Here is a 13,313-nt window from a genome sequence, read left to right on the forward strand (position 1 = left end):
TAAATTAATATACTTGTAGGTTCATTACATCACATTATCGATCAGTCCTTGTGCTGTGTCCCTGTGGGTAACAAAATTAAATATAATCAAATAATAATTTCAAAATTTTATGGTTTTATGTTTTCATAGAATGTGAATAATTTTTTGCCATGAATTAAATTAACTATATTTATAATGTTACACATAGGATTGCATCAGTTTTGATGAACATAATCAAATAGCAACAATTTTACACAAAATGAGCTTAGATCAGTACTTACATACATGATCAGTTCTATTATTAAAATTATGTCGACCATTTCCGTTTTGTTACAATGCCGCTAAAACATGATGTTAATTGAGGGGGGGGGGAGGGGTGAGTCATGTCTTTGGACTAATGAACCCATGTGTTAGGGATAGATCTCGGTTGAAAGGTAGGTCAAGGCTCTTTATCCCATCTCAACGACCGGGATGTGGTGTGACGTGGTTGGATAGTCCGCTTCGTCTACTGAAGGCCATTGTTCCCCAAGGACAGCCACTCTTCTTCCTAAAATTGCGTGTGTCTCCAATTCCACAATGAAATGACCGGCTGCAGGGGAATGGCACCTTGTGCCACACTGCGTTTCTCGCAGACCTCATTGGCTGTTTGCTCATTTCAACACATTACCACATCCCCTGATACCCAGCAGAATGATGCCAACTCCACCTGCTGTTGAAGAAGGAGCAGTTTGTGTTGTATAACTGGATCATTACTGTGTTACATATGCTGCAATGCATATAGGGCACTATGGGATGCCTATATTCCAATACTCTCGCCACGGACGCCAACATACCATAAAGTTGCTCGTCCAGCAATGGGAATTTTTTTAATAATCAAGAGCGAGCAACGAAGCCCGATGGTATTCGCTTGCAGGACTACTTTTCAGAGTTTTGCAGCGAAATTTGAACAGACTTCTACCTCGGCCCCTAAAGTAGCCCAGAATTATTTTAGATTTGACAAATTCAGAGAAGACTACACTTCAATTTTTACCTTTAAATCTTTTTTTAAAAATATTTTAGATACGTATACCGGTTTTAAAATACTGTGCTCGGGTGGCTAAAAGCTAGGGGATTCCCTTGGTTGTTCATGTATGTTCCATGAGAGTGTCTTCAGCATTCATCCTCCCAAAGCATACTTACTTATATTCTCAATGTTAACTGTTCATACATTTACATCATCAGATGCTACCGAAGTGTGTAGGTCACTTGTAGAGGTTGCAACACTCTCATGACGTGAAGGCAGCGTGGACCTACCAATATTCTCGTACGGTGGAGGTAGAGGCAACCTCTCAGTCGACCGATGATAGTTGGTGGTCGGTGAGTACAGACCGACATTGCCAACGTATGAGTAGCGTTCACAAGGTGACGAGCTAGGTAAATCTATGCCATTATAGACATACCCAGGATATCCATGCGCTGGTATATGTAACTCCCTCTGACTGAGGATCTGATAACCACTACGTCTGTCGCCCATCTGGCGATCACCTATCTCCTCATACACTGGTACTGGTGCCTCTGTCCATCCACTGCTGCTTGTGTGGGTGCTAGGATTAAGGCGGCTTTCCCTTAGTGCCACTTCTTGCTTTCTCTTGCAGGGGCACACAAGAGTTTTACAGATTTTGTAGACTCCTATAAGTACAGCAGCCATGACTAATGTCACACCACTGATAATCAGTATTTCTTTTAAGCCAAAACCCTTGGAAATTTCGTCATTCATGGTGTCTCTTGGATCTACGTCTATGGAGCACAACCTCTCCAGGGAACTTATGGCCTCACTTGGAAATTCAGTCAATGGGTTGTCCTTCATAAGTATCTCGTACAGTTCTGGAACACCAGCGAAGGTCTGGCTGTTCACGGATGCTATGCCGCACCCTCGAATAGAAAGGCTCCCTAAAGACGTCGAAAGCAACAACGGATCCGAGGAAGGCACATGGAGTGGGTTCCCATCCAACACAAGAAACCTTAAATTCTTGTTGAAAACGAATGTGTCCTCAAATATGTCGACGATCTCATTGTTTGATAGGTCAAGGCGCATCAAGAGTGACAAATCCTGAAAGGCGTCCTCGGCGATCTGAAATAAAATGAATCAAGTGTTAGTTACATAGCTCATATTTACTGTTGTCTGGTATATATAAGGAGGTTCAAATGGATGAAGGTCTCAGCAATTATTCAGAGATGAAGAGACCTGCACAGGATAGACTAATGAGGAGAGCTGAGCTAAACACGTCTTTGGACTTGGAGACAATAACAACATGTCCAGTAACAAAAAATTTTTGGTGCTTCCTAGCGCAAATAGTATTCACACCACAAAATTTGGTAAACAGAATTATGTGTGGATGACCGTTCATACAAATTCAAGGGGGGTAGGACGTCAAACGGGCCGACTTGGTGCAGGAGAGGCACCACAGGACATTTTAATTTCCACTGTCTATACTTATACAAATACATTCATAAACGTTTGTCAGCATGACCCGGAAGGATTCAGAATTCATACTCATAGGAGTGGAAGTTCTAAATCATAACGAAATGATTTTTTTTACATGTGAAATTTCATCAATTTATTTCACTTACTAATGGCAGTATTTGTTGCTATAGGTACAGTTTTCTTCATAAGTAAGAGAGATTCTTCAATGAATTTTGCACAGCATACAAACCATACTTAAAAGTGTATGAAACTCTAGAATTTTCCAAATCTATTAAAAACTGTGGTAAAAACTGAGGTAATTAACTATAAAATTTGTGTTTTTTCTAAACGTGAAGTTTAAAATATAACAGTTCATTCGTTTTTTCATAAGTTAAATAAATTCTAGAGTTTCATACACCTGTGAGTATGGTATGTATGTTGTGCAAACTACATCGAAGAATCTCTCTAACTTATAAAGAAAAATGTACCTATAGCAACAAATGCAGCCATTAGTAAGTGAAAAAATTATGAAATTTCGCACGTAAAAAAATTATTTTGCTATGTTTTCGAACTTCCACTCCAATGAGTGTGAATCCTGAATCCTTCCTGGTGTTGCTGACAAAGGTTTATGAATTTATTTGTAAAATTATAGACACTGGAAATTAAAATGTCCTGTGATGCCTCTCCTCCTCCAAGTCGGTCCGTTTGACGTCCTACCCACGTTCAATGTGTCTGTTTAATAGGTTAGAAAAGCTAACGACTGATTACAAGGAGATATAGTTAATGATGAAATTTTTTGTCTCCAGTTCATTTTAGTTTGAAACAACGCTATACATAACGCTGCTCCTGCAAGTAATGTTTGCCATAAAAAGGAGTGAAACACATATATAAAACTGTGAGCACCCAACCTTTGAGATTAACAGTCTGAGAAACACCAATTCTAATGTACACACACACACACACACACAAACACACACACGCACGCACCGAGGAGCCAAATTGTTATGATCAATTCCTTCATAGTATGTTGATCCACTTCTGGAACGCAATACATGGGTGGCCAAGCGTGGCATGGATTCGACAAGTACTTGGTATGTTTTCAGAAGACGTGGCACCTGACGTCCACGCACTGAACACGCAGTTGTCTTATCCCATGAGCCGATGGTTTGTGGTCTCACAGATGGTACCCGATAGCGCTCCAGACAGGTTCCATTGGGTTCGAATTAGGTGAATTTCGTGGTTAAGGCGTCAATGTGACTTCACTATACTGGTCCTCAAACCACTGTAGCAGCATTCTGGTCCTGCTGGAAAATGCCTCCGCCGTCAGGTAAGACATCAGCCACGAAAGTGTGCAGGTGGTTCCCGTTTATGTTGATGTAGTACATTAGTGTCATTAACGCCACAGAAACTCCGTCGATTGCCCTCATGACAAAACACACCTCGCCCCAGCCTGCATACTTGGCGCACTGCATGTTTCGAGCAGCCGTACTTCTGGGTGATGATGTGCCCAGGCACGATCATCCATCTGATGTAACAAAAAACGCCATCACCCGACAAGGCGATACGCTCCCACTGACTAAGCAGACCCGTGTGTGCTGCGTTGTTCGTTCCGGAATACTTGTACCTGACCATACTCTGCTCTGTCCTCAGGTATGCCACAGATCGCCGCCTGTCCTGCCTTATAGAGTGGGACAGCATCAGACCTTCATGTGGGCGACTGCAACCGCGACGTCGACTTGCGATTTCACTGACCTTCATCCACTTCCCTTGGATGGTCACGACAGTAGCACTACATCACAATTACCTAACCATTAACTGCAATTTTAATGCAGGTTTGCGTATATGTATATACTTTCTTAGTTTTTTCAGCGTTCATCACTTAAACAAATCATAATACAGGGTGATTCAAAAAGAATAACACAACTTTAGGAATTTAAAACTCTGCAACGACAAAAGGCAGAGCTAAGCACTATCTGTCGGCGAATTAAGGGAGCTATAAAGTTTCATTTACGTGTACATTTGTTCGCTTGAGGCGCTGTTCACTAGGCGTCAGCGTCAGTTGATGCTAAGATGGCGACCGCTCAACAGAAAGCTTTTTGTGTTATTGAGTACGGCAGAAGTGAATCGACGACAGTTGTTCTGCGTGCATTTCGAACGAAGTATGGTGTTAAACCTCCTGATAGGTGGTGTATTAAACGTTGGTATAAACAGTTTACAGAGAATGGGTGTTTGTCCAAAGGGAAAAGTTCTGGACGGCCGAGAACGAGTGATGAAAATGTAGCACGCATCCAGCAAGCATTTGTTCGCAGCCCACGAAAATCGACTCGCAGAGCTAGCAGAGAGCTGCAAATTCCACAATCAACTCTATGGAGAGTCCTACGAAAAAGGTTAGTTATGAAACCTTATCGTCTGAAATTGGTTCAAGCACTGTCTGCAGCTGATAAGATTAAAAGAATCGATTTCTGTGATTTTATCCTTGCTCAAATGGAAACAGATGAATCTTTCGTTTCAAAGATTGTGTTTAGTGATGAAGCAACTTTCCACACTAACGGGAAAGTCAACCGTCACAATGTCTGTATATGAGGCACTGAGAATCCGCGGGAAACAACTCAGTATGAACGTGACTCGCCTACGGTGAACGTTTTCTGTGCCATTTCAGCCAATAAAGTTTTTGGTCTTTTTTTCTTCGAAGGTGCTACTGTAACTGGACTACAGTATCTGCAGATGTTAGAGAATTGGCTGTTCCCTCAGCTCGAACAAGAAGCACAACAATTCATATTTCAGCAGGATGGAGCGCCACCACATTGGCACTTATCTGTCCGTAACTACCTGAACGTCAACTACCCGAGGCGATGGATCGGCCGCCAGGCAGCCCGTGACAGAGCACTTCATCACTGGCCTCCAAGAAGCCCTGATCTTACCCCCTGCGATTTTTTCTTATGGGGGTATGTTAAGGATATGGTGTTTCGGCCACCTCTCCCAGCCACCATTGATGATTTGAAACGAGAAATAACAGCAGCTATCCAAACTGTTACGCCTGATATGCTACAGAGAGTGTGGAACGAGTTGGAGTATCAGGTTGATATTGCTCGAGTGTCTGGAGGGGGCCATATTGAACATCTCTGAACTTGTTTTTGAGTGAAAAAAAACCTTTTTAAATACTCTTTCTAATGATGTACAACAGAAGGTTATATTATGTTTCTTTCATTAAATACACATTTTTAAAGTTGTGGTATTCTTTTTGAATCACCCTGTATATTTATGAAAAACCATGGGAAGTAATATTTTAGAAACGCTGAAAAACTCATGGAAATTCGTATTATGTAATATTCAAACAATATGTTTCGTGTATTGGAGTAATATCGTTGGGCACGAGTGCGTGCAGAGAGAAGAGACAGCAATGATAAGTTAGTTGCAACTTGGAAGTTGACTGTGGTTATATGTGGTCACAGTGTGGCGACGCTGAAGGCCGTAATGGAGTGTGTACTGTCGAAATGGTTTATCGAGTATGACAAGGCACTGTAAGTAGATAATAATGGCGTGTGACGAGGGCCTCCCGTCGGGTAGGCCGCTCGCCTGGTGCGTCTTTCGATTTGACACCACTTTGGCGACTTGTGCGTCGGTGGGGATGAAATGATGATGATTAGGACGACACAACACCCAGTCCCTGAGCGGAGAAAATCTCCGACGCAGTCGAGAATCGAACCCGGACCGTTAGGCATGACATTCCGTCGAGCTGACCGCTCAGCTACCTGGAGCGGACACTGTAAATAGATGAGCGAGCACGAATCTGGTCACAATACGAAGCATGCAATTACAACTGGTAGTTGAGGAACTGGAAGAAGAACACCGCACGGACAAACTTAATGAAGCTTACCCGTTGTTGAAGAAGAGGCCGTTCTCATTATCCCCGCATAGTGCAATACGTCGCACCACTTGCAACTCACTTCGAAGCAAGATCGAGCTAATTGGTTTATTAGTTGTGTATACGGCTTGCCAGCGTCGTGGACGTAATATTTTCAACATTATAGTATTTCAAATTGTAATTAACTTGTATTCTGAAACTTCCTGGCAGATTAAAACTGTGTGCCGGACCAAGACTCGAACTCGGGACCTTTGCCTTTCGCGGGCAAGTGCTCTACCATCTGAGCTACCCAAGCACGACTCACGCCCCGTCCTCACAGCTTTACTTCCTATCTTCCAAACTTCACAGAAGCTCTCCTGCGAACCTTGCAGAACTAGCACTCCTGGAAGAAAGGATATTGCGGAGACATGGCTTAGCCACAGCCTGGGGGATGTTTCCACATTGAGATTTTCACTCTGCAGCGGAATGTGCGCTGATATGAAACTTCCTATCAGATTAAAACCGTGTGCCAACTCGAGACTCGAATTCGGGACCGTTGCCTTTCGCGGGCAAGTGCTCTACCAACTGAGCTTACCAAACACGACTCACGCCCCTGCCTCACAGCTTTACTTCCGCCAGTGAAGTTTGGAAGGCAGGAGACGCGGTACTGGCGGAAGTACAGCTGTGAGAAAGGGGCGTGAGTCGTGCTTAGGGAGCTGCCGGCACGGTAGCTGAGCATGTTCGGTCAGAGAGCCGATTGGCCTCTGTAATAAAAAACTGAGTGGAAGGATCAACCACCGAACTTGAACAGGATGTCGTGCGACGTCCGCAACGACCAAACGCAACGATCAACAAGGGGAAAAAAAAGGGAGCTCAGTTGGTAGAGAACTTGTCCACGAAAGGCAAAGGTCCCGAGTTCGAGCCTCGGTCCGGCACACAGTTTTAATCTGCCAGGAAGTTTCATATCAGCACACACTCCTCTGCAGAGTGAAAATATTCTGGAAACTTGTATTCTACTCATTGTCATTATTCACCAACCCTCGTTAGGGTCCTATTCTTTCACTGTTATTGCAGAGTGAATTTGAAGGGAAACAGATAATATTTCCACTAAGAGAAATTAAATTGCCCTTACAATATATCTTAAATGTAACTATGTGCGAGCAGTAGTCGTCGCAGTGCCTTTTCCTTTGGACATGCATGCATGTCCAAAGGAACTTTGCATCGTAATCAGAATAACACAGGCACTGCAATATCGTATTTATCTGCTGATGCCGGGTAAGTGAGTTTTCAAGTGCAACGTCCGAACTGCACGGGAATACACATAATGGATGTAGGAGTCCAGGTCGTTTACGCACGGTTGACGACGTATGGAAATTGGGTCTGGCTGTGAGTCCTGCATGGATAGCCAAATAGTCAGTCGACCGTTCCCTATAAGCGGGAAATCTGCGTTCGAGTCTCGGTCCGGCACAGCCTATCATTGTCGTCATTCCATTCTGCAACTGATGGTTGTCCTTGTCCGCAACTGCGAAGTCATTTAATGTATATTATTATCTAAGTAGAGACAATTTAAAATAAATGTAACTTCAAAGCACTGGTAAATTAAAGTGAAAAATCAATTTTTGACAACAATTATCAATTGCTTCACAGACGTCACGACAGAGATCATTGCAGTGAAGGACGTTATTCAATACATCTTGTGTGAGTCGGTAGTAATTAGGTTTCCCAGACGTACGGTTTTAGCCGGAACAGTACGGAATTTTCCCGTTTTCTTTCGGGTACGGTGCAAACCTTTGACCGTACGCCAAATGTTCCGATTTTGAACACGAGGCGTAATGACATATTTTCTTAATCTTCCAGTACCAAATATTACGATGCAGATTACGTTTTTCATGCAAGGGCGCGCACGTGATGGCAACTGCAACTGAGAGTCAGACGGATGTGACGTCAGAAGCAGAGCTGCGTTGTGTGCAGTCTGTTAACAGAGAGATCAGCGAGGTCTGCCTATTTCTGGCGGGGCAAAATCGGTCGAATTCGGCCTGCTGATGTTTGTGTCGGCAGTTGCCAACCTCAGCGATGCAACACAGAACCGTCAGTTGTAGCCATTGCGAACTGATTGTTGTGGTGCGTTCTTTTTATTGCCAAAAATGTAAGTTTTATTACTTTTTTCAATTTCGAATTATCTATGACGCGGAATTAGGAGGAATAAAGCACCGTGACTCAACATGAAACTATCAGTTCCGATTGCAGCTTTGCTTGGGCTTAAATTGAGACCGGTATGTAAGTGCGAGTGCAGTACTATCACTGCGTGACGGAAGTGCGGCTTGTCGTCCCCCCCGGATTTTTCTTCTTTTTGTGAACAAGCTGTATTTGCACTCCATGCAACAAGGCACACTGTTCCATCCATTTCGGCACCAGGTTCAACGCTTTATCGCAAGCCATCATATATTTTACGTTTTACAACTTATTTCTTTGTGGAAGTAGTCTCTTCGAAATGGATGGGACTGTAACAAATTCTACGTAAAGAAAATTAGATGCTCAAACCAGCACAGACGGAATAGAACACTGCAAGTGTATCGTTGAGAAGAATTTCCAGAATTGCGGCCAGTACCAGGAAATATGCCGGGTGATCAAAAAGTCAGTATAAATTTGAAAACTTAATAAACCACGGAATAATGTAGATAGCAACTGGAGCAACTGGAATCACTCAACAGAAGAAAGTCCACTGGACCTGGCCATTGCTTTTCACAATATACACAAATGACCTAGTAGATAGTGTCGGAAGTTCCATGCGGCTTTTCGCGGATGATGCTGTAGTATACAGAGAAGTTGCAGCATTAGAAAATTGTAGCGAAATGCAGGAAGATCTGCAGCGGATAGGCACTTGGTGCAGGGTGTGGCAACTGTCCCTTAACACAGACAAATGTAATGTATTGCGAATACATAGAAAGAAGGATCCTTTATTGTATGATTATATGATAGCGGAACAAACACTGGTAGCAGTTACTTCTGTAAAATATCTGGGAGTATGCGTGCGGAACGATTTGAAGTGGAATGATCATATAAAATTAATTGTCGGTAAGGCGGGTACCAGGTTGAGATTCATTGGGAGAGTGCTTAGAAAATGTTGTCCATCAACAAAGGAGGTGGCTTACAAAACACTCGTTCGACCTATACTTGAGTATTGCTCATCACTGTGGTATCCGTACCAGATCGGGTTGACGGAGGAGATAGAGAAGATCCAAAGAAGAGTGGCGCGTTTCGTCACAGGGTTATTTGGTAACCGTGATAGCGTTACGGAGATGTTTAATAAACTCAAGAGGCAGACTCTGCAAAAGAGGCGCTCTGCATCGCGGTGTAGCTTACTGTCGAGGTTTCGAGAGGGTGCGTTTCTGGATGAGGTATCGAATATATTGCTTCCCCCTACTTATACCTCCCGAGGAGATCACGAATGTAAAATTAGAGGGATTAGAGCACGCACGGAGGCTTTCAGACAGTCGTTCTTCCCGCGAACCATACGCGACTGGAACAGGAAAGGGAGGTAATGACAGTGGCACGTAAAGTGCCCTCCGCCACACACCGTTGGGTGGCTTGCGGAGTATAAATGTAGATGTAGATGTAGAGAGGTAAAAATTGACACACATGCTTGGAATGACATGGGGTTTTATTAGAACAAAAAAAAAAAAACACAAAGTTCACAAAATGTCCGACAGATGGCGCTGGACAGCAAAACGTCAGTGACTGCACATGACAGTGTATAAAAGGAGCTGTAATGAGAGAGAGAATCAGATGCGCCAGCGTCGCAGCATGTTGACGTTACCTGAAAAGGGGCTTTTAGTGAAGCTGTATTATCAGAATGGGGAATGTGCTAGTTCAGTGTTACGATCCTATCGCCATAGGAAGGGGATTCGAACGGGTAAAGGTCTGTTGACAAATGCAGCTGTGGCGAGAATGATTTCGAAGTTCGAAGCCACGGGTTCTTTAGACGATGGACCCCGTAGTGGCCGACCGAGCACATGGCGTAATGCTGCTGAGACAGTTCAGGAAGAAATGGAGACTGTAGCGGGTTCTTCTATGCACGGCGAAGTCAGCGCTCGTGCAGTCGCACGTCGCACCAGCATTCCATACATTACTGTTTGGTTGGCACTTAGGCGTGCCCTCCGATGCTATTCGTACAAAATCCATCGGCATCATGAACTGTTACCTGGCGATTTAGTGAAGCGGAGGGCATTTGCGGTGTGGGCGTTTCAAAAGATGGCGGAAGATGACGATTACTTAATTAACGTGTTGTGGACCGACGAAGCTCATTTCACGCTCCGAGGATCTGTCAACGCCCACAACTGCAGAATTTGGGCTACCGAAAATCCTAGAACTGTCGTGGAAACTCCATTGCACGACGAGAAAGTGACGGTATGGGTTGGATTTACCACATCTACCGTTATCCGGCATTTTTCTTCGAGCAGATGCGTGATTCTGGTTTTGTAACTGCTACCGTGACGGGTGAGAGGTACGGCGGTGTGTTACAGAATCGCATCATCCCCAGCCTGGCTGAGAAACACATGCTGGAACGTATGATGCTTATGCAGGATGGCGATCCAGCCCATATTGCTAGACGCGTGAAAGATCTGTTGTGTGCTCAGCCGCCACTTTCGTCATGCTTGGCCTCCCAGGTCCCCAGACCTCAGTCCGTACGATTATTGGCTTTGGGGTTACCTGAAGCCGCAAGTGTATCGTGATCGACCGACATCTCTAGGGATGCTGAAAGACAACATCCGACGCCAATGCCTCACCATAACTCCGGACATGCTTTACAGTGCTGTTCACAACATTATTCCTCGACTACAGCTATTGTTGAGGAATGATCGTGGACATATTGAGAATTTCCTGTAAAGAACATCATCTTTCTTTGTCTTACTTTGTTATGCTAATTATTGCTATTCTGATCAGATGAAGTGCCATCTGTCGGACATTTTTTGAACCTTTGTATTTTTTTTGTTCTAATAAAACCCCATGTCATTCCAAGCATGTGTGTCAATTTGTACCTTTTTATCTACATTATTCCGTGATTTATTCAGTTTTCAGATTTATACTGAGTTTTTGATCACCCGGTATGTAAAGTAAGTTGAACCTTATGTGTTGGAAAAGCTGGAGAGGGATTTTCGATTTCACAGGGCGGCGTAACCGATGTTAGTCATCATTTTAACAGTGTCAACCATAAATGCAGACGCTTAACATCGGTACAAACCACATCGATGAAAAGTGAACTCCGTTGAAGCACACAAGGTATGTAGCAGATGCATGCTAATTTCAACATTTTCAAGTTAATAATAGACCTGTTTAGGCAATTATAAAAAGACGCTATTGTTAGAGCTTCTTTCTTCGTTTTCAGATAACAGCGTCTGAGCTTACATTCACGTTTCACACAGTTAAACATCATCTTAGCTATGCCAGCGCTGACTGCATTTAAAAATATTTTCTCAGTTATTCCCAGATTCGACAATTGCAAATAAAATCACATGTGGTAAAACAAAATGTGAGGCATTAATTACTGATGTTTTGGGACCAAATAGCATCAGTAATTGAACTCAGAAGCTGAAAAATAAGTTTTTTCGTGTGGAATTTGACCCTTCCAACAAAAATAATCAACAGTGTTATTCTATTTGTGTAAGGTACTTTGATGTGCAAGCAGGCGTGTCCCATAGAATTCTAGATTTTTATGAGGACTCTGGTGAATCTGCATCTGAAATGTCTGACCAGATCTTGTAAAGAATTCCAAAACACTAGTTGATTTTGCCCCAGGTTTCAAGTTTTATTGCAAACAATACACATGCAAACTATGGGAAGAATAACTCTGTTTATGTTCACTTAAAAAAGGAAAATCGTGCTATAGTGAAATCATACTGCTGCGCACATATAGCCCATAATTGCTGTAAATGAACGCTATGTCAATAGGTATTGAAATGTTAGTAATTAAGACTTTCAACTATTTCTCAAATTCAGCTAAAAAGATATCTCAGTTGAAAGATTTATTTCAGTTTGTTAATATAGAATACAATGCTTTGTTGTTCTAAAGAATGCCATAGAAAAATCTTCCTGCAGTTACATCATACTTTTCTGGAGTAGATGATTGTCCCAGCTTCATTAAAAACAACTTGATAGCTGTGCCTGGTTCAGGAAAACAACTTATTTTAGTGGAATTATATCTACAATTTTCCTTGCACTTAACTGACAGTTTTTTCGAAATGTGTATTCAACTTAGAAAAAAATGAACTGACAGTTTGTGGAGTAGACTGTGTGATGGTGGAAATAAAAATGCAGTTAGAACATAGGATAAATGATGCGTTTTTTGGTTATTAGGTGGACTTGATCCCAGGTGAAAAACAAACACAACTAGAAGAATACAGACATACACATGAAGTTAGTCTGAAATATTTAAATAAATGGTTTGATTTTGATGAGCGTAAAGTTTTGTACTTATTGGATTGCATATAACTTGAAAAAGAAAAAAACAGTTTCAAAATAGTTTGTACTGTTGACTTCCTGAGCGCAGATAATATATTTTCAGAGGTCACTATGGGTTTTGATTTCCTTTGAGGGGGAAGAGAATGAGCATTTGTAAGCAAAGTTAGCTACTATGACTACACCACAGAGATTCGTCTACATTATAGAAATGATTGGCGCATCAAAATTGTGCAGTGTTTTAGTTTTAGTTACATTGGTTTTGAATATATTTCCTTCAAATGCATTTACGGAGAGAGTTTTCTCCATTACAAAAAGTAAATGGAAGGATGAGCGAATTAGATGTTCAGTTGATCTAATAAAAAACTAATTATACACTTATTTCAATTATGATGAAATTCTAGGTGATTTTTGTAAGACAGTATTGTGTAATGAAAAAATGTTGAGAATTCAACACTTAACTGAAATGTACGCCTCTTCATTATGTTGAGTTATTATGAAGAAAATGTGCAGTAAATATAATTATTTTAAAAAGTGTCAGTGTCGATAAATGTGCTCCTATAGTCCCTCACTGAAATCTGGCAACCCTAG

The 13,313-nt window shown here is 42.3% G+C and overlaps 1 protein-coding gene across 1 annotated transcript in view; it reads right to left on the reverse strand.

Moving 5' to 3' along the window:
- Positions 1 to 342: 342 nt before the first annotated feature.
- The window catches only part of LOC126198774 (uncharacterized), an 81,907-nt gene continuing 68,936 nt past the window's right edge, over positions 343 to 13,313 (reverse strand). Inside the window, exon 3 of the mRNA XM_049935334.1 lies at positions 343 to 2,089. Coding sequence (XP_049791291.1) covers positions 1,181 to 2,089 — 909 coding nt within the window. The 3' untranslated portion in view covers positions 343 to 1,180. The remainder of the gene's footprint in view (positions 2,090 to 13,313) is intronic.

The sequence above is a fragment of the Schistocerca nitens genome, chromosome 8 (genome assembly GCF_023898315.1).
Source record: "Schistocerca nitens isolate TAMUIC-IGC-003100 chromosome 8, iqSchNite1.1, whole genome shotgun sequence".
Classification (NCBI taxonomy): Eukaryota; Metazoa; Arthropoda; class Insecta; order Orthoptera; family Acrididae; genus Schistocerca; species Schistocerca nitens.